Source organism: Chiloscyllium punctatum, chromosome 5, assembly GCF_047496795.1.
Source record: "Chiloscyllium punctatum isolate Juve2018m chromosome 5, sChiPun1.3, whole genome shotgun sequence".
Taxonomy (NCBI): Eukaryota; Metazoa; Chordata; class Chondrichthyes; order Orectolobiformes; family Hemiscylliidae; genus Chiloscyllium; species Chiloscyllium punctatum.
This window is the reverse complement of record NC_092743.1, coordinates 65,974,076-65,996,535: the sequence shown is the minus strand read 5'-3', so window position 1 is coordinate 65,996,535 and position 22,460 is coordinate 65,974,076. Positions and strand designations below refer to the sequence as shown.

Genomic DNA, 22,460 nt, shown 5'->3' with positions numbered 1-22,460 from the left:
TTGCGTAAACATTGCCTGCTTCCACCTTACCTTATCCATACATCTGTAACCTTCAGACTGGTCTTTTGCACTGCTTTTTTGGCCACTTTCACCTTCTGTAAACTTGAACTGATCCACTATTACCCTATTCCATCCAGCATCAAGATCCATTTGCCCAATGGTACAATCCTCAATCCAACACCTTTGTCACTATGACTCTTCTGTGTCAAACTTACTCGTTGTCAGCAGCTGTGCCTTTGTGGGAAACCACTGGATTGCTGTGGTAGCAAAAAGAAACGATTCCTGTAAATTTGAACAGAATAAAACTATTTTGTCATCTGATGTCTTATTTTTCAAAGTGAGCATGTTGTTTTCCAAAAAGCGATTGAATTAAGTGGTTCAATAAAAACAATGATCGATGCTATTAATATTTGCTTATGATGTTCGAACTACAAAACATTTTACGGATGAAATCCACTTATAAATGTTTACATGCCTATTACAGGATTCATAATCAGTATTGGCATGCCATAACCTGACTGTATTTAGTCTGAGAGTAAGATTTTCACAAAGTAATCTAATTTTATGAATAATTCACAGTTTGAGGAATACCTATTCAATTGATTTTTACAGGTAACTTAACCTCTGAAGTACCACTTCGAAAACTAGTAAGAACATGGATAGGCCGGTATCCAGAATCAAAGTTGGATCCTATGAGTGTGTGGGATGACGTAATCACAAACCGGTATGATGCTGGAATGATTTGTCCAGATTTTTAGCAAAGGAATTATTTAATGGCTCTGCGAATTAATTATGAAGTGGAAACATTTAGGGGAGGCAGTGGTGTAGTGGTAATATCACTGGACTGAACCCCAAGTTCATGTTCTCAAGATAAATCAAAACCTTCACATGCTGGAGATCTGAAACAAACAAAATCAGAAATTGCTGGAGAAATTCAGCAGATCTGGCAGCATTTTTGAAAAGCAAACAGAGTTAGCATTTCAAGTCTCAGTGTTCTGAAGAAAGGTCAATGTTCTGGGCACTTGTGTGACTCTGATAGTTGCGCTGTGACCCTAAGTACTTGGGGTCCTGGGTCAACATTGATGACTTCAGGGACAGTCCCCACCTAGCTGTTTATCAATGTGCTGCACCAATTGAACTCAGATTTTTCTATCCGCTGTAGCGGAGTTTGCAGACTCACCCTCTTCTGAGGTCGTGTTCATGCCCTGGTGTCCATCAATGCACGTGATGCCTTTAGAGAGAAGTAGGCATCATGAGGGATACAGTGTTTTATCTCCCCTTCCAACTGCATTTTAATATAGCCCCACTTTTACTGGTTTTCATTGCTCATAATTGACATGATTGGTTAAACAGGTGATTACTGGTGGTAACTAAGGATTGTACCAAGGTACCTCTATACCTGAGATGGCGCTATAAGTGACAACTTATCAACTTTGAGTACATGTGACAATAAAGCTAATCCATTAATACATTCGTTCCATTCATTCATTCAGTAGTTAAAAGAAAAAGTGAAAAGGTCATCGTGATTTTGGTGGTGGAAAAATCGCTCCGTTTGCGTAATAGCACTTCAGAGTATGTGTGTATAAAAACCCTCTTCCCGCTCTCCCTTACCTTACCCCACTCACCTTTGATTCACATTACCCATAATGGGCTTTGCAGGTAAGCTTCTAATTGGCTACACAGGTGATTACTGGTTGTGGTTAATAGTTAAAACCAAAAAACAATTATGGTGCTTTGATGATGGGAAAGTCATTTGGTAATGTGTGGTAACCCTTCCAGATATACATAAAGCAGACCTATAAGGGCTCTTGTGGCACACCGGTGGTGGTCAGTGTTTAAACGATGTGATGGTGATTGGTGATAGGGAGAAAAATTGTGTTTAAGAGCACTTCTGGATATAAAAAAAAGGAAAAAGCAGACTCTGGTAGCATTAAATAGATGGAGAAAAATAAGTCACCATGATTTGATGATGGGATTTTAAAAATGCTCAGTTGGGTGTTAGTGCACTTCCAAATATAAAGGAAAAAAAATAAAGACGACCCAGGGATGGGTCTGCAGAACCGTCTGTCCCAGGCTGAGACTAGCCTATGTATGCTACAAGTAGTGTCTGTATTTTAGTGTTTAACAACAAGTGATGTTCCTTTCCAATCAGACTTTGAGTTATTATACTGCCAAAGCAAACAACTTCCCATTTTCCCATATTACACTTCATTTGCCAGATTATTGGCCATTCACTCAACAAGTTTGTAGACTTATGTCTACAAATCTCTGGTGCTTTCTTCATAATTTTTGGCCTATCTTTATGACGTGCACATTTAGCCACCATGCCTTCACTACCCTCACCTACGTCATTGATATAGATTATAAAATGTAAGATGTTGAGCCCTTAGCACACACCCATGTGGGACTTCACTCTACATCTTGCCAATCAGACAAGAACCTGTTTGTGAATGCTTTCATTTTTAAAATTGTTTCATATCCTACCAATTGTTTTTAATTTAAAAAAAAATATTTGCAGTTTGTTTCCAACTTTCTTGGTTTCATCTGCAAATAAAATTTTAATCAAATCAATTAAAGCTGCAGTAAGCTGTGGATCGGTCTGTCTGTCATAAGCTACCACATCCTAATGAAACCTTACCCATACACTGCCTTTCACCCAACACTCTGGACTGTTTGGGTTTTCCTGAGCTTTCTAAGTCTGGCACCAGCCACCCCTGACTCCAAGTTTATTTTTAGTGCACAGCTAATGCTTCAAGTGATCAAACTGCTTTTTTATTATAATGTTTCTTCCATTTTTAAAATCTTCTATATCACAGCTGTTTCTTCCTCGATAAGATTAAGGAGCGACTGTCACTTCTTCAGGCTGATGACAGTATGGAGGTGGATGACGAAGGAGCTGAGACACAAATGGATATAGACAAGGAAGAAGATGATATCACCATGCTCATAAGAAGCTGTAAATTTAATATGAAGTTAAAAATGTTAGAAAGTGCAAGGAAACAGGTATTTAACAAGACATTACAGCCATCTGTTGCTCAAAAGTAGTAAGCGTAAAGATATTTGATCCGTCATTCTCCTTGGCAAAGAGTGCCAGGAGTTGATATTAATTTGAATTTGCCCACTGATATCATTGCTGAACATAGAAACAAGAGTAGACCTTTCAGCCTGTTGTACCTGCCGTACCATTCAATACAATCATGACTGATTGAATACTTCAATGCTTTTTAGCTACCTCATCCCAATAACCCTAATGTCATTGGATCCCCAATGGGAGCATCTCTCACCATGTGTCATCGTCTCAAAATAAACAGGCACCATTTTAAGTCTGGGATGAGAAGGAATTCTTCTCTGAGGATTTGGAATCTTTGGAACTCCTTGTTACAAGACAGCTGTGGGGGCATGTCCTGGGGTACATTTAAGGTCAAGATAGTTGGATTCTTGATCAGTAGGAGAATGAATGGTTCTGGGAAAAAGTCAGGAAAGAGGACATGAGGAATGTCGGATTGGCCATAATCCTACCGATTGGTGGACCAGGCTTGAGGGGTCGAAGGGCCTAATCCTGTTCCTGTTTGTTATGGTCTTACAGGCATACCATGACAAATGTAATATAGGACCTTTTGAAAGTGCCAATGCACAGTAAGTGCCTAGAGAGTCAACTACCTGGCGTCTGGAACCACTCCTCGCCACCAGAGCAACCCCTCCCCAGAAAAAGCTTTTTGTTACATTTGGAGATTTCAGAGGATTCTGACTGACTTACATGGATAATTAGCCAAGACAGATTAGACAGATTCAAGCCTCCCTTTCAGTCCTGGAAACTTGGCTCTCTCCAGTCACTTACAACCCCATACTTCCACACTAATGATCCTCAACCAAATATCTGACCCACCCTAGCTCTTACTCACCTACCTGTCATACTACATTCTCACTCACTCACCTGCTATCCTACCTCTCCACCTTATCTGTTCATCCATCTGGCACCATAAGCCACTCCCATTGACCTTACGTATCTCTTCTTGTCAAAGAGATAATCAACTTTTTTATCATGGAATGTGGCATTTCCTGTTGAGAAAGCAGGAGTGGTCTGGCCTCCTGCATTGATGATATACTGTGCAAGAAAGCTTCTTGAACAGGTACAGTCCACATTTCTCGCAAAGGAGAAAGTGAGCACTGCAGATGCTGGAGATCAGAGTCGAGCAGTGTTGTGCTGGAAAAGCACAGCCAGATTTCACCATTTGACTCACGTTTCTCAAGAGTATAGAATCACATATACAGGCCAGAAGTTCTGAGAACCAGTACAGGGTATGTAAAAAGGAAGAGTGACAATCCAACTGTGAGTGCTGTTGTCAGAATTTCTTTGACCCATTGTCAAAGATTTCCTCAGTCTGTAAATAGGAAGAGAATCATGAAATTAAACAAGAGGTGAAGGCAGGTGTACTTTTAATGGTAGTAATTAAGTTAAAGAGGCATTAAACAAATACCTGGGGTGGAATTTAGTTACAGCAACAGTGAGTACTGGTTAGAAAATTGTTGGGAGTCCTGCATTGCTTCTTTCTTGGAGACCCATTGAAATCTAAGTGCAATTGAGCACTTCAGTTACCAGCATCACACCTCTCTTCCGCCCGCCTGCCCCCCACCCATGATCAAGGTTTATTGCAGGGTGATAATTCTATTTCACAGAGCTGCTGGCCAGACAGGGACAACAGCTCTCCATTGGTGGCATTACCATTGGGAGCAGGAACTCCTGCCATTAATGCTCAGAAACCATCACTGTGAATTATTGCTAGATCCCTGAAAACAGGCAGTCGCATTGATCATAGGCAGCAGTTACCATCAGCGAGGAGAGATTGGTGATTGAGATGAGGTGCCCCCCCACCCCAAATATCTTGGCAACATGGTTCTTTTCGAGGCAGCAGGTAAACCAATTGAGAGGTACGAAAGAAGATCTGTGTCAGTCCACAAAATCCCTCAGTGCCATTAAATTCCAATGAGAATTTAAATGTCATTAAGTTACACCACTGTAAATCTTTTATTTTACAGTTGAAATACTTCAACTTACCGAATTAATGTGTAAATAAATTCTAAGTGTGACAAACTTGTAAAGTACCTGAGCATTAAACCTGTATTTTTGATTACAAAATTAGCCACTCTTCAAGTTATTATGTTCATTATCATAAAGTTTGAACTTTTGCAGATGCTAAATTGTTTTCCTAATTTCAGAACAACTTTTCAGTGTCCACCAAGCTGCTGAAAGAACTTCACAAAGAATCTAACATTCGAATTGACTGGAGAGTCAGGTGGATACAAAGTTATAGCCGATTCAGTCATAAACGTAGTCGAAGTATGAAGAGAGCTGAGCAGATAGTAACGGTGATGAAAACCATCCCACTGCTAGGTAATGGCTGATAGATTTCTAACAGTGATGTAACAAGTTGAAAATTACTGATGCTTTAATTTTTTTTTAATGGTTTACTGGCAAGTTACCTGCATGTTTTTGAACATTTCTAATGGTGTTGAGTTTTAAAAGTGTTTTCTCCTTTAGAAGACCAGCATAAATGTGTACAAGACTGTCAAATAGAATGATTCAATAAAGAACATTCTTCTGCAATACCTTCAGAAGGTAGCAAAACAATTTGGATGTTAGGTCACACCTCTCACTGGGGCAAGCTTCTGACAATTTTGCCACCAGATGGAAACAACAGATCAATTCGCCACAGGCAAAGAAGAAATCCAAAAACATTGATTTTCCCATAATATGTAGCATCTACCTACTGGCTATCAACTGAATTGGAGGTAGCAGATGCCTGAAAACTAATCTACTTACTCAGTTTAGGAATGGCCAAGTGATTAAATATACAACAGGAAAATGCAAATCAGAAAATAATTCTTAATTATTGTTATTTGAAATAGTGAGTGTGAGGGATCCAAGCTAGAATCTTGTTCAAATTTTATAAATTAATATTCTTCTCTGGGATATCAAATTTACTTCTCTAAATGATATTAGTGAAATAAGGGAGTTTTTGCAATGATCAACATTATTTAAGTGGTCATCACTACATTAGTTTTTAATTCCTGCTATTGGCAAGATTCAAACCTATGAGCCCAGAGAATTAGCCTGGATCACCAGATTACTAGTCCAGTGACAATGCCATTCCATCACCACCTACCTCGAGCAAATACCAAAACCATTTCAGAGAGAAATGCTTAAGGAGGAGTTAAAATCTTCAGGTCTTAAATGGTATCTTGTGTTACAGGTGAAATAGATGTTGGTAATCTAAATATACAAAGACATGCTTTCAGAGACCAGAACACATTGCTTGGTACAACTTACTACATTATGGCTAATGCTCTGAATAAAGATCCATCATGTCTTCAGTATATCGAGGAGGAGCGAGCAAAAAATGTTAAAAAACTTTCTGGAGCTACCAGTGACAACCCAGTGCAGGTAGCAAAAGAATCTTGTAACTATTTGAAAAGATGCATAAGTACAGTTAATATCTGAACGTTATCTGATCGCACTTTTTTTTTTGTTCTTCAGGTTTCGATTGGATTATACAGAAAAGCTCATGAATATCTTCAAAGTGCTGTTAAGAAAGCTGAAGAAGAAGTGCAGTCTCTTTCTGAAGAACATGTTGATACAGTGGGAGTGATTAAGGCCTACATGACTTTGGCAAATTTCTGTGACAGATGTCTGCGGGAGGAAGAAGAAAGTGAAAATAGTAAGAATACACACAGGCTTGTACTTTACATAACATGTAGCAATTGTGCTTTATATACACTCCCAAAATGACTGGGAAGGAAGAAAGGCTGGCAAAAAAAAAGAGTATGATCTTTGTTTCCCTCACTGACTGTCCTTGAATATGGCCTTAACCCAAGATGGTGTTCTGACGTGAGAGTCATTTGCACTTTCCAGGTGGGATCCCCAGTTTTGAGGCTTGCAGGGTGACCTTCGTTTGGAAGGGGCCCTTGTAAAGAGCAATGTATTCATCCTTCACTTTTTTTTTTACAGCTTTCACAAGAATGTTTACAAATACTTTGTCACAGCTCACTTGGGTAGTGTGCTGGAAATCAAGCTCTCCTATTCCTAAAGTCCCCTTCACTGGTTGAGACTTTGCCCCTTTTAGTATATCTGAAGGTATCTTATCCCCATCTCCTTTTAATGCTTTGTAAAGAGAGCAGTTTGCAGTGAAATGGTGAGTGAGAACAGTTACTGGGAGATTTGCTGTGACTTGTTCACATAAAATCACAGATATATTATGGTGTAGAAGGAGGCCCATTGTGTCTGCACTGGCTGTATGGCCTCGTGCCAAGCTCCTGCCTTTATCCCACAATCCTGTAAATCATTACTCTCCAGACAACCTTCTAGTGCTCTCTTCAATACCTCAATTGATCCTCCCTCCACCACTATATTTCCAGGCAGTGCATTCCATGCCCTCACCACTCACTGTGTGTAAAGGCTTTTTCTCATGTTACCCTTGCTTCGTTTGTTTATCTCTTTTTTTTTTGGATGGAGAAATTGAGGTGATTTGTAAGCTGAACGTTTCTGCTCTATTGCCCACATAAAGGGTTGGAACAACTTGCCCAGGAACCAATCAGGTTGCTGTTACCCTCCTGAGCCCACAATAACTGGCTAATTGAAATCCAATCAAAGTCCTGTCTCTGGGTCTATCTACTCTGAAACATAGCCACACATAGATGGAGCCAAGATGTCTTATAATCCTCCGCCATGACTTGAAAACGACAACATTGCAGATACAGCTCACAGTGAGATCCACTGACTCATTTTTAAACTGCATTTTTTTCTTCCACAGTTTGCTTGCTTTGTAGCAGTATCTTTTAATCCAAAAATAAAACTCTTCTTTAGAACATTGTTGCTTCATTACACGCTCTTGGTTCTTTCTTGTCTTTTAAATAAATAAATTGCTGTTTGTTACAGTCAACAATTTCCCTGAACTGCAGACGTACCCAGCAAGTGTGGTGGAAAATATGTTAAAAGCATTGCAGTATAATTCGAGGGAAGCTAGACTGAGATTCCCCAGATTGTTACAGATCGTGGAGTTGTATCCGGTGGAGACACAGGACGTCATGACCAGAGGGGTATGTACTTGCTCCTCTGACAGTTATTTTTCTGTATCTCACAAACTCCCTGTGAACAGGAGAGTTATCATGCTTTGGAATGACAACCGATTGCAGTCATTGGCAGAAACACTGCAGGAATAAGCTTCCTTCATATTTTGCGTATTTACTTTAGCAGCACAGTTGAGGTGCCATTCATTTTGTGAGATGGGATTGAAGGAGATCAGTTCTGTGTGCAGGAGTGCCAATGTGTTATGTCACCAGACCCTTTATAATAAAAGCCTATGCTATAAATGCCCATGGATTTGGAACGGGGAAGAAACACTTGGGGCTTCCAATGCTTTTTACTCTGCTCCTTGCTTTTACTCCATTAACAGCATTTTTTGTGTGAATACCAAGTGAAGGCAAGGTCAGACCTAGTGAAGAGGCACTCAGATGTATAGAGTCATAGAGATGTACAGCACCAAACAGAACCTTCAGTCCAACTCTTCCATACTGACCAGATATCCTAAATTAATCTCATCCCATTTTCCAGCACTTGGCCTATATCCTTCTAAACCCTTTTTATTCATGTACCCATCCAGATGCCTTTTAAATATTGTAATTATACCAGCCTCCACCACTTCCTCCAGCAGCTCAATCCATGCATGCACCACCCTCTGCATGAAAATGTTGCCCTTTTAAATCCTTCCCCTCTCACCTTAAACCTATGCCCTCTAGTTTTGGACTCCCCCCCCCACCCTGGGGAAAAGGCCTTGACTATTCAGGTAGGTGAAAGTGAGGACTGCAGATGCTGGAGATTAGAATCAAGATTAGAGTGGCGCTGGAAAAGCACAGCAGGCCAGGCAGCATCCGAGGAGCAGGAAAATCGACGTTTCAGGCAAAAGCTCTTCAGGAAATCCTGACGAAGGGCTTTTACCCGAAACGTCAGTTTTCCTGCTCCTTGGATGCTGCCTGGCCTGCTGTGCTTTTCCAGCACACTCTAATCTTGGCCTTGATTATTCACCTTATCCATGCCCCTCATGATTTTATAAACTCCAATAAGGTCATTACTCAGCCTCTGACGCTTCAGGCAAAATAGCCCCAGCCTATTCAATCTCTCCCTATTGCTTAAATCCTCCATATCTGGCCACATCCTTGTCAATCTTTTCTGAATCTTTTCAAATTTCACAACTTCTTTCCTTTAGCAGGGAGATCAGAATTGCACGCAATATTCCAATAGTGGCCTCACCAATGGCCTGTACAGCCAATTCCTGTACTCAGTGTTATGACTAATGAAGGTAAGTATTCCAATCACCGCCTTCACCTTGTCTACCTCTCACTCCTCCTTCAAGGATCTATGCACCTGCACTCCAAGGTTTGTTTGTTCAGAACACTCCCCAGGGCCCTACCATTAGCAGACCTGCCCTGGTTTGTCTTTCCAAAATGCAGCACCTCACATTTATCTCAATTAATCTCCATCTGCCACTCCTTGGCCAGTTGGCCCATCTGATCAAGGTCCTGTTGTACCTGAGATGACCTTCTTCACTATCTACTATACCACCTATTTTGGGTGTCATCTGCAAACTCACTAACCATAAGTTATATTCACATGCAAATCATTGATATAAATGATGAAAAACAGTGGTCCCAGCACCGATCCTTGCAGCACATCGTTGGTCACAGGTCTCCAGTCTGAAAAGCTCCCCTCCTCACCACCCTCTTCAAGCCAATTTTGTATCCAAATAGCTAGGTCGCCTTGTACTCTCTGTGATTTAACCTTGCTAACCAATCTACCACACGCCTTACTGAAGTTCAAATAGACAACATCCATGATTCTGCTTTCATCAATCTTCTTTGTCAAGTCTTCCAAAAGACTCAATTAATTTAGTGAAATATGATTTCCCATGCACAAAGCCAAGTTAATGATCCCTAATCAGTCTTTGTCTTTCTGAATACATATAAATCCTGTCTCTCAGAATCCCTTCCAAAAATTTATAATCCAAAGATCTAAGTTTGAACACATTGCAGCATGTGGGGAGTTTAAATTCAATTTATTAAAAAATTCTGGAATAAAATGCTAGTATCTGTAATGGTGATCATACAATTAGCACAAATGTTAGTGGGAATGGGAGTCCTCAATATTGGCCGCAGAACCTATTAAATCTTGTGATGTCAGGTCAGACATGTGCGAGAAAACCCCTGGCTTATTATCACATACAGTCAACTGATGATTCAGTGTTCCTCCATGTGCCACAGCATTAAAAGGACGCTGTGAGGATAGCAAGTGCACAGAATTAACTCAGGATGCAGGATTTCAATGTCTCCCACGAAGTGTGGTTGAGTACCTTTCCTACTGACTGAGTCCTTGTGGCACTTGGTGGAAGAACTACAACAAGGGAATAGTTTTTCCTGACTTCATCCTCTTGAACCTTGTCACAGGTGCACCTATTCATGGCAGTATTAGTAGGAATGGCTGCCATCCAGTCCTTGTGGAGACAAAGTTCCATTTTCATAGAGGGGTGTTGGTAAGTAGAATTAGAATAGGCAGATAGTGTTAGCCAGGAGACATGCTGGGGAATTTGATATTTTCTTTTTGATATGCCCAGTATTCGTGCCAAGTTCAATATCCTTCAGTAAATTTTGACTGCTCCTTCTCAACTAATAACAGAGCAGTCCATGCTCCTTCAGTGGGACTCTATGTTTTCCAATTCTTACTCAGTGGAGTTAAGAATTTTACAATTTTAATTACATTGTTGGGCCAATGCTTGATGGGGAATTAATAAAGAATGTTTTAAGTTTTATTTTTTTCATGCCAAAACTTATTTGAAACAAAAAGAACATTGTCTTAAAATAATATTTCCATCTTGTGTCACCATGAATCAAAGAACTAAATCACTTCATTTGGACGCAATATTTATAGATTCATTGTTAGATTTTAAATATTAGGCAAATGTCAGTGAAAGTAGTTTTGATCACAAGTTATTTATCATAAATAAGGTTTCCTCTATGATAAGATAGCTGACAAGTCAGTTACTTAAGTTGGTAAATGGCACATGCAGCGAGAAAAATGATCTTTAAGGAAATTCTTAATTTAAATAATTTGCTTAGTTTGGGGATAAATATGATAAATTAATAACTTTTTTCAAATTTCCCTCAGGTGTCTACAATTCCATGCTGGCAATTTATTGGTTGGATTAATCAAATGATGGCTTCACTTGACAAAAAAGAAGCTTGTGTTATCCAACCCATCATAGAGAAGATTGCAGATTCCTACCCACAGGCTATTGTGTACCCATTTAAGATTAGCAGTGAGAATTATACCTTTGAACCATCTGCAAATGGCAACAAGAACAAAGAGTTTGTTGAGAGGTAATAAGGAGTGCTGTTATTCAGTCATCCAATTTTTCACTAAAAGGTCTTTCCACCTTCTGAACTGTATCAGATAATTAGCAGCTCATTTAAGAAAGAGATGAAGCAACATTTAAACAGCTCAACAGTGGCGAAGGTTTTATGATGACATAGACATGGAGAGAAAAAGTTGCAAATTGAAGAGTAAATTACTGGAGAATACAAAAGCTTATTTTCTGGGAGAGGCTGAAGATATAGGGTATTATGCAATTAGCAGAGAGGGTGAGGTTAGAGTCATAGAGATGTACAGCATGGAAACAGACCCTTCGGTCCAACCTGTCCATGCCGACCAGATGTCCAACCCAATCTAGTCCCACCTGCCAGCACCCGGCCCATATCTCTCCAAACCCTTCCTATTCATATACCCATCCAAATGCCTCTTAAATGTTGCAATTGTACCAGCCTCCACCACATCCTCTGGCAGCTCATTCCATACACGTAACACCCTCTGCGTGAAAAAGTTGCCCCTTAGGTCTCTTTTATATCGTTCCCCTCTCACCCTAAACCTATGCCCTCTAGTTCTGGACTCTCCAATCCCTGGGAAAAGACTTTGTCTATTTATCCTATCCATGCCCCTCATAATTTTGTAAACCTCTATAAGGTCACCCCTCAGCCTGCGACGCTCCAGGGAAAACAGCTCCAGCCTACTCAGCCTCTCCCTGTAGCTCAGATCCTCCAACCCTGGCAACATCCTTGTAAATCTTTTCTGAATCCTTTCAAGTTTCACAACATCTTTCCGATAGGAAGGAGACCAGAATTGCACGCAATATTCCAACAGTGGCCTAACCAATGTCCTGTACAGCCGCAACATGACCTCCCAACTCCTGTACTCAATACTCTGACCAATAAAGGAAAGCATACCAAACACCTTCTTCACTATCCTATTTACCTGCGACTCCACTTTCAAGGAGCTATCAACCTGCACTCCAAGGTCTCTTTGTTCAGCAATACTCCCCAGGACCTTACCATTAAGTGTATAAGCCCTGCTAAGATTTGCTTTCCCAAAATGCAGCACCTTGCATTTATCTGAATTAAACTCCATCTGCCACTTCTCAGCCCATTGGCCCATCTGGTCCAGATCCTGTTGTAATCTGAGGTAACCCTCTTCGCTGTCCACTACTCCTCCAATTTTGGTGTCATCTGCAAACTTGCTAACTGTACCTCTTATGCTCGCATCCAAATCATTTATGTAAATGACAAAAAGTAGAGGGCCCAGCACCGATCCTTGTGGCACTCTGATGGTCACAGGCCTCCAGTTTGAAAAACAACCCTCCACCACCACCCTCTGTCTTCTACCTTTGAGCCAGTTCTGTATCCAAATGGCTTTTTTTCCCTGTATTCCATGAGATCTAACCTTGCTAATCAGTCTCCCATGGGGAACCTTGTTGAATGCCTTACTGAAGTCCATATAGATCACATCTACTGCTCTGCCCTGATCAATCATCATTGTTGGTAAATATTTAAGGAAGTGACCAACATACCTGATATAAAGAGTTTCAGAAATCTTGAGATCAAGTAAGTGACCATAATGGGTATGAGTTTATAATAATGGCACAGATTTGAAAATGTTTAAGTCAGATGAGAGAAAGATACACTGAAATCATGAAGGATGAAGAATCATGGAACACAAAGTGTAAAGGAGGAGAAATAGATGTTTACTTATGAGAATACGACAAGCACTAGAAAAGATCTAAATGGCGTTTGAAGCTGGATTCCTCCAATGCTGTCTATCTGAGAATAGTTTTTATATTCATTTTGAGTTCACATTTATACCTCACTTTTCTGAGATTATGTATAGATTCCCTACAGTGTGGAAACAGGCCCTTTGACCCAACAAATCCACACCGACATTCCAAAGAGTAACCCACCCAGACCCATTCCCGTACCCTATTACTCTACATTTACTCCTGACTAATGCACCTAACCTACACATCCCTGAACACTATGGGCAAGTTAGCATGGCCAATTCACCTAACCTGCACATCTTTGGATTGTGGGAAAAAACTGGAGCACCCTGAGGAAACCCACGCAGACACAGGAAGAATGTGCAAACTCCACATGGACAGTTGCCCGAAGGTGGAATTGAAGCCAGGTCCCTGGCGCTGTGAGGCAGCAGTGCTAACTCATTTGAATAAAAAAGTTACTCTCCAATAATGATCAGATCGGTAGCTAATCTACCTTTTGAGTCTGTACTCACCAATTTAATCCCATGCCCCAGTATTTCCCCTAAAATCTGCAATCACTCCTTTTCAAGTACACATGCAATTGCCTTTTGAAAGGTCCTATGATCTGATTCCAGTACCCTTTCATGTGGTGACATGAAAAATCTTAACAATCGTGAGTGAAATAACTTTTCTTCACCTCTCCTCAAGTTTTTTGACAGTTATCTAAAACTATGACCTTGAATAACTTGACCTAACTTGTCAAAGGGAACAGTTTTGTCAACTTGCTCCAACAAACTGCTCATAACTTTGAATGCCACTATCTTTCACAGACCTTTTGGTTTTGTTTTATTCACCTACATAAAAACTATTGCGTTTCTAACTTGTCTCCTTTCTGAGGGAAGATCATGACTAGAGAACAATCTCGGCTATCCGAATTTCAGAATATCCGAACAAGATCTCAAGGTCCCAATGTTTGAATAAACTGTGTTATCCGAACATTCGATTATCCGAATATTTGATTGTCTGAACAAAATACTCCCCACCCATGTCTTTCGGATAATCGAGATTGCCCTGTATAAGCATTATATTGTTTCCATGTCTACAAATGCTGCCAGCCATGCTGAATATTTTAAGCATTTATATTTATTAACACCACCACTTCAGATCCAACACCAAACCGTGCTTTCTTGACTTCTCAAAACTCCTGTTGCCTTTGTTTCTCATCGACCTGTTCCTGTATGCACTCTCCTTTCCTACTGTCCATGTTCTTCACTCTGTCACTGATCCAAATTTTAACCATTATCTTTGTTTAATATTCATTGATATGAATGAGATTGTCATTAAATCTGCTCTATGTTGCTGTTTAAAATCTGGCTTGTACTATCATAATCACAATATTTTTTTCTTTTCAGGTTAAAAACCAAACTAGATAAAGGGGGTGTTGTTGAAAGTTTTATTCATTCCTTAGAACAGTTCAGTAATCCAGACTTGCTCTTTAAGGTAATATTCAGAATTCAGACATTTCTCAATATTAATTCAAACTTTACAAATGAACAAAGCAATTTTTTTAATCTTTCAACAGGACTGGGCTAATGATTTCAAGACTGAACTAGAGAAGAAAGTGAAAGATAAAAAACTTTTGAAAAACATGTATGATGAAATGTACTCAAATCTAGCATCTTTACAATTTCCTGGAATTGGAGCATTCAGAACAAGATACGTTCAGGTTGGTGAAAGTTCATCAGTTAACTTTGTGTCCACTAGATCCATGTTGGAAGCTAATCTTTCATGTCTGAGATGACATCTGAGTGCACACAAAGCTGTGGCCTTTGATAGATGCTTTCAAATCAGTTCAAATATCATTACTTCTAACAGTAATAAAAGAGTATTAGACTTCAAGAGTGAGAATCAGACTCCATAAATCAATGTGATCGAAATTAGTCAAGGTGAATTTAAGCATTTGTTTCTGTGGTCAAATTCATTTTGCTTTCTTCAACATTTTGTAACATTCTCTGTATTCCTTATAAGATGTACTGATATTTAAGAATAGAATTATTAGACTGACTCGTGCTTATATTTATTTTTATACTTTAAATATTTCTTTATCACACTTGAGTGTGAAGAGACTACATTTAGAATTCAGAAAGCTTTCAAAATATTTATTTTTTGTTTTGAGTCATTGATCAATGGTTGCTATCAGAACTAGTGCTCTCCTGCTGAAACAATATTAAGAATTCATTGTCAATAAATACATCTGATGCTTCCAGATATTAATATTTGGAGAGTAATAATGTGCAAGGGTATAGGAAAAAGCAAGGATTTGGCAGTAAGGTATAAGGTTCATTTGAAGAACTAGAGCAGACACAATGACCTCCTTTTTTGCTGCAACACTTGTGTGATTCTGTAAAATAGGAGGAGAGAGAAAATTGAGGGTAGGGTAATGTGGGTATTGACTGGGTCCTTGCTCCATCCATCCAGCTAATGGTATTACAAATAAAAATTTAAAATACAAATAAAAATCTAATATGGGTTGATATAGTTAATGTTGAAAGTACTGAGTGATTACATTGTATCCAGCAAGGTTCACATTTAGAAATTCCCAAACTGATCTAATGGCATTTCTAACTTCCTTTGCCATTAGATTGTCATGAATTGTATAACTTGTTAACACTTAACAGTATTTTTTTCTTTCTGGTATTTGTTATATAATTTATTTCTCTCACTCCTTGCTCTGTCAATTGGCACTCAGCACCACATCTCATCTAAACATATTAAGTCCTTCTCGCTTTGGTTATTGGCACTAAGCATCCAGTGGGGTGAGCCTAGACAGAGCGTCATCTAAGTGCACATCACAGCTGACTCCAGTCCTATCCACATCCAGTGTGGACATGTTTATTAGACATTATTAGCAAGTGGTGGAGGCTGGTACGATTGCAACATTTAAAAGGCATCTGGATGGGTTTTTGAACAGGAAGGGTTTGGAGGGATATGGGCCGGGTGCTGGCAGGTGGGACTAGATTGGGTTGGGATATCTGGTCGGCACGAACATGCTGTACATCTCTATGACTGTATGCTTTGATAAAATCTTGTTTCTTTCCTATCCCAGTCCCGGAAGAGATCAGATCTATTGTAGCATCCTTAGCTCATTCAATGCATATAGGAGATTAAATCTTGGACCTTTCTGATTTGCATGACTGAATTTGAACTAGATGTGGATTTAAAAATTTGTTTTCATTTTTGAAAGGAGGCAATAATTAATTTCAGATTGAAAGTTATTTGTAGGATTGTTGTTTCTGTTGTATTTATCTTAATGGCCTATCCAAGTCGAATGTATTCCAGTTATCAGTTTCATAACAGTGTGCACTAAATCTTACTGTAATCATGCCTTTACAATTTCAGGTGTTTAAAAAAGCTTTTGATCAATATTATGGAAAAGAAGGTTCAAGACTACTGGACATGAACATAAAAATTTTTGATGAAGCAACAAAGAAAATCCTGGAAACAGTGTGCAAGAAACAGCAGGCGCCACCTGGGAACTTGAAAGAGTACTCACCGTGGATGAGTGAATTCAAACCCGAGTATCTCAGGAATGATTTAGAAATCCCTGGCAAGTTACATCCTCTTAATATGATGCACTGTGTTTTAATTATTTATAACTTTACTCAAAACGCTATTATAAAACTGACTACACAATGTCAAAACTACACTTCCTGTCACATACTTGTTGAATACTGAGCGCGATAAGTTTATGATTTTTAAACGTAAATAATTATAGTTCTTTTTAACATTCCTTTAAATATCACATTAAATAGAGTTACCGAGATGTACAGCACGGAAACAGACCCTTCAGTCCAACTCGTCCATGCTGACCAGATAGCCTAAGCTAATCTAGTACCACTTGGCCTATATCCCCCTCAATCCTTTCTATTCATATACCCATCCAGATGCCTTTTAAATGCTGTAATTGTACCAGCCTCCACTGGCAGCTCATTTCATACACACACCATCCTCTGTGAAAAGGTTGCCCCTTAGGTTCCTTTTAAATCTTTCCCCTCTCACCCTAAGCCTACGCCCTCTAGTTCTAGATTCCTACACCCCAGGTAAAAGACCTTGTCAATCTACCCTAACCATTCCCCTCATGATTTTATAAACCTCTCAGCCGCCGATGCTCCAAGGAAAACAGCCCCAGCCTGTTCAGCCTCTGCTTATAGCTTAAATCCTCCATCCCTGGCAATAATCCTTGTAAATCTTTTCTGATCCCTTTCAAGTCTCACAACATCCTTCCGATAGGAAGAAGACCAGAATTTCATGCAATATTCTAAAAGTGGCCTAAGCAACGTCCTATACAGTGCAACATGACCTCCCAACTTCTATGCTCTGACCAGTAAAGGAAAGCATACCAAACGCCTTCTTCACTATCTCATTACATGTGACTCCACTTCCAAGGTCTCTTCATTTAGCAATACTCCCAAGGACCTTACAATTAAGTGTATAAATCCTGGTCTGATTTGTTTTTCCAAAACGCCACACCTCTCATTTATCTAAATTAATCTCCATCTGCCGCTCCTCAGCCCTTTGACCCATCTGGTCAAGATCCCATTATGATCTGAGGTAACCTTCTTCGCTGTCCACTACAACTCCAACTTTGGGGTCATTTGTAAGCTTTATAACTATACCTTCTATGTTCACATCTGAATCATTTATATCAATGATGAAAAGCAATGGACCCAGCACTGATCCCTGTGGCACTCCACTGGTCACAGGCCTCCAGTCTGAAAAACCACCCTCCACCACCACCCTCTATCTTTGAGCCAGTTCTGTATCCAAATGGCTAGTTCTCCCTGTATTCAATGAGATCTAATTTTGCAAACCAGTCTCCCATGAGGAGCCTTATCGAATGTCTTACTGAAGTCCACAAAGATCACGTCGACTGCTCTGCCCTCATCAATCCTCTTTCTTACTTCTTCATACAACTCAGTCAAGTTTGTGAGATATGATTTCTCACACACAAAGCCATGCTGACTATCCTTAATCAGTCCTTGCCTTTCCAAATACTTGGGAATCCTGAGAGACAGGATTTACTTCAACAATTTGTCCACCACCAATGTCAGGCTCACCAGTCGGTAGTTCCTTGGCTTGCCCTTACCACCTTTCTTAAATAGTGGTACCACGTTGGTCAAACTCCAGTCTTCCAGCATTTCACCAGTGAATTTCAGTGATACAAATATCTCAGCAAGGGGCCCAGCAATCACTTCCCTACCTTCCCAAAGAGTTCCAGGGTATACCTGATCAAGTCCTGGGGATTTATCCACTTTTATGTGTTTCAAGACATCCAGCACTTCCCACTCTGTAATATGGACATTTTTCAAGATGTCACCATCTATTTCCCCATATTCTGTATCTTGCATCTCCGTCTCCACAGTAAACACTAATACAAAATACTCATTTAATATCTCCCTCATCTTCTTCAGCTCCACACATAGGCTGCCATGCTGATCTTTGAGGGGCCCTATTCTGTCCCTAGTCAATCTTTTATCGTTAATGTATCCATAAAATCCCTTTGGATTCTCCTTAACCCTGTTTACCAAAGCTATGTCACGTTCCCTTTTTGCCCTTCTGATTTCCCTCTTAAGTATACTTCTGTTGCCTTTGTGCTTTTCTAAGGATTCACTCAGTCTCTATACCTGACATATGCTTCCTTCTTTCTCTGAACCAAACACTCAATTTCTTTAGTCATCCAGCATTCCCTACACCTACCAGCCTTTCCTTTCACACTAAGAGGAATATACTGTCTCTGGACTCTCATTATCTCATTTCTGAAGGCTTCCCATTTTCCAGCCGCCCCTTTACCTGCAAACATCTGCCCCCAGTCAGCTTTTGAAAGTTCTTGCCTAATACTGTCAAAATTAGCCTTCCTCTAATTTAGAACTTCAACTGTTAGATCTGGTCTATCCTTTTCCGTCACTTTTCAAAAACTAATAGAATTATGGTCACTGGCCCCAAAATACTCCATTACAGGAAGGATTTGGAAGCACTGGAAAAGGTACAGAGGAGATTTACCAGGATGTTGCCTGGTCGGGAGGGAAGAGGCTGAGAGACTTGGGTCTGTTCTCATTGGAAAGAAGAAGGCTAAGAGGGGATTTGATGGAAACATACAAGATGATCAGAGGATTAGATAGGGTAGACGGTGAAAGCCTTTTTCCAAGGATGGTGACATCAGCTTGTACAAGGGGGCATAACTACAAATTGCAAATTGAGGGGTGATAGATTTAAGACGGATGTCAGAGGCAGGTTCTTTACTCAGAGAGTGGTAAGGGCGTGGAATGCCTTTCCTGCCAATGTAGTTAACTCAGCCACATTAGGGAGATTTAAACATCCTTGGATAAGCACATGGATGATGATGGGATAGTGTAGGGGAATGGGCTTAGATTAGTTCACAGGTCAGTGCAACATTGAGGGCCAAAAGGCCTGTTCTGCGCTGTATTGTTCAATGCTCTATGCTCTCCCACTGACACCTCAGTCACCTGCCCTGCCTTATTTCCCAAGAATAGGTCAAGTTTTGCACCTCTCTAGTCGGTACATCCACATACTGAATCTGAAAATTTTCTTGTGTACACTTTTTTTTAATAGATCTTTTTATTGAAAATTTAACATTTTTACAAGTTTACAAATTTAAAAAAACCCAAGTATAAACATTGATATACATTTAAATCTTAAATAAATAATAACCAAGATTTATCAAACAGAAAAAAAAGAAATACCGAGAGAAAAAAACCAAAACTCAACTAACTTCTAATCTTACCTACAACTAACCAGAGTGTATAATTAAGTCTCTTACATTATTCAGAGAAGAAAAGAAAACTGATGGATAACACAGAAATTGAGTAGTGAGATACATGCTCAGAATGTGTTAACATCAGATCGTAACAAAACCCGTTTTTGTGCGGGATTCCTCTCCCAAGGGGCCCTGGACCAGCCAGGTTCGCTATCTCAATTAAATAAAAGCCCTTGTTAGGATAGCCGAAATATCTGTATTTGTGTAATTCAAGAAGGGCTGCCATATTTTATAGAATAATTCGGTCTTTTGGTGCACCATATTTGTAAGGAAGTCAAGGGGAATACATTCTATGGTTATTCTGTGCCAATTTGAAAGTCCAAGGGGGCCCTCAGCCACCCAGTTTACCAAAATATTTTTCCTTGCACAGAAAGAGAGAATAGAAAATAATCTTTTCCCGTGCATATCCAGGGAGGGTAAGTTCAAAAAGCCTAAAAGGAGAGATAAAGGGTCCACTCTAATTTCCGTTCCTAAGATTTCTGTCAGAGCACTTGCTACTTTAGTCCAATATCTACGGATCTTATGACCGGTCCATAAGCAATGTACAAGAGTGCCCACCTCTATTTTACATTTGAGACACATTGGAGATGCACCTGCCGGTCCGGTGCTATATGGGCTCTATGAAGTATCTTCAACTGAATGGCCTGAGTTCTGTTGCAGATGGAGATTCTTCTGGCGTTTTCCCAAATGTCATTCCATATTTCTATAGAGATTTCCAGTCCCAAATCCTGATCCCATGTTTTAAGCAGATTGTCCATATCTCCCGATGCTTCATGATGTAATAAATAATAAATAGTGCTGACGGAAGATACCCCCATTAGCCATAACACTCTACGTTCTCTATCTGATTTATAAAGACTATTTAATAATGTAGTCTTCTTCTGTGTGTAATCTCGAATTTGGTAGTATTGAAAGAGGTCTTCATTAGGTAATCCAAATTTCTGATGCAGCTGTTTAAAAGACATCAGGACCCTTTTTAAACAGATCCCCAAAACAGGAGATCCCCTGGATCTCCAGAGTTTGAAAGTGGCATCTGTAAGCCCCAGTTGAAATCCCCATGCTCCCACTATTGGAGCATAGGGAGATATTTTATGTGAGTTGCCCTCATTTTGCCGCATTATATTCCAAATTTTAATTGTGTTTAGTATTATAGGGTTTTTACGTTGATCAGTGATGATTTTCCTCTTGTCTGAAAACAAGAGGTTAATAAATGGGCATTTTACTTGAGAAGCCTCGATGTCCAGCCAGATTGATTGCGGGTCAGACCCAATTGGCTATGTAGCTTAATAGGGAACTTAACTGATATTTCCTAAAATCTGGGAAATCCAATCCTCCCCTTGCCTGTGGAAGCTGTAGCTTCTTCAGCTTAATGAGGGGCCGTCTATGATTCCAGATAAAGGAGCCCAACCAGCCATATAATTTACATAGTGCCAACCTCGGCAGCATCACCGGAAGCATTCTCATAGGGTATAGGAGACGGGGCAGGACATTCATTTTAATTAGTGCTATTCTGCTAAGCCAGGAAATTGGAAGGTCTTCCCATCACTGGAGGTCCTGCCTTATCCTTTCCAGTAAATGCACAAAGTTAGCCTTGTATAACTGACCAAATACTGGGGTAATAAAAATGCCTAAACATAAGAAACCCTCCAGGGACCACCGAAAGGGAAAGTGGGATCCGTCCAATAAGTGGGATATACTAGCAAGGCCACCCATTGGCATAGCCTCCGATTTTGAGAAATTAATGTTATAGTCTCAAAATACACTAAATGAATGAATAACTTGGATTAAGCGAGGCACGGATATCAAATGATTACTGAGAAATAGAAGAACATCATCTGCATAAAGGGTAATTTTATGTTTACCTGTACCAATTCTCGGGGCCGTTATATTAGGGTCAGCCCGTATAGCTTCTGCTAGTGGCTCAATTATTAGTGTAAATAGCAATGGCGAAAGAAGACATCCCTGACAGCAGCCTCTATCCACACTGAAGGTATCCGAGCCTATCCATTGGTAACCACAGCTGCTTTGGGATCATTATACAGTGTTGAGACCCATTTGGTAAACACCTTTCCAACACCAAACCTTTCCAATGTGTAAAACAAATATGACCATTCAACCCTGTCGAATGCCTTTCCGCGTCTAATGAGACGACTGCTCCTGGTATCTTTCCCTGATGGCAGGCTTGAATCACATTCAAAACCCTTCTAACATTAAGGGCTGTAGATCATCCAATAATAAACCCCATCTGATCCCTCCTTTATGATGTGTGGCAATACCCTTTCTAGCCTCAATGCTAACGTTTTAAAGAGGATTTTAAAATCTACATTTAGCAAGGATATTGGTCTGTATGACACGTAATCTTCTGGGTCCTTTCCTTTTTTGAGGATAAGAGAGATATTCGCCTCTTTCAGCGAAGGCGGGAGACAGCCCTGACTGTATGAGTAGTTATACATGTCCATAAGTGGACCAGCCAACATTCCTGTAAATTCTTTATAGAA

At 39.9% G+C, this 22,460-nt stretch overlaps 1 protein-coding gene across 4 annotated transcripts in view; it reads left to right on the top strand.

Annotated features, from left to right (window-relative positions):
• prkdc (protein kinase, DNA-activated, catalytic subunit) overlaps window positions 1-22,460 on the top strand; it is a 255,219-nt gene that overhangs the window by 194,807 nt on the left and 37,952 nt on the right. For all 4 annotated transcript variants that reach the window (XM_072570496.1, XM_072570494.1, XM_072570493.1 and 1 more), the window contains exons 68-77: window positions 613-724; window positions 2,817-3,003; window positions 5,218-5,392; window positions 6,252-6,442; window positions 6,536-6,716; window positions 7,934-8,094; window positions 11,213-11,424; window positions 14,540-14,627; window positions 14,710-14,853; window positions 16,527-16,734. In XM_072570496.1, coding sequence (XP_072426597.1) covers window positions 613-724; window positions 2,817-3,003; window positions 5,218-5,392; window positions 6,252-6,442; window positions 6,536-6,716; window positions 7,934-8,094; window positions 11,213-11,424; window positions 14,540-14,627; window positions 14,710-14,853; window positions 16,527-16,734 — 1,659 coding nt within the window. The remainder of the gene's footprint in view (window positions 1-612; window positions 725-2,816; window positions 3,004-5,217; window positions 5,393-6,251; window positions 6,443-6,535; window positions 6,717-7,933; window positions 8,095-11,212; window positions 11,425-14,539; window positions 14,628-14,709; window positions 14,854-16,526; window positions 16,735-22,460) is intronic.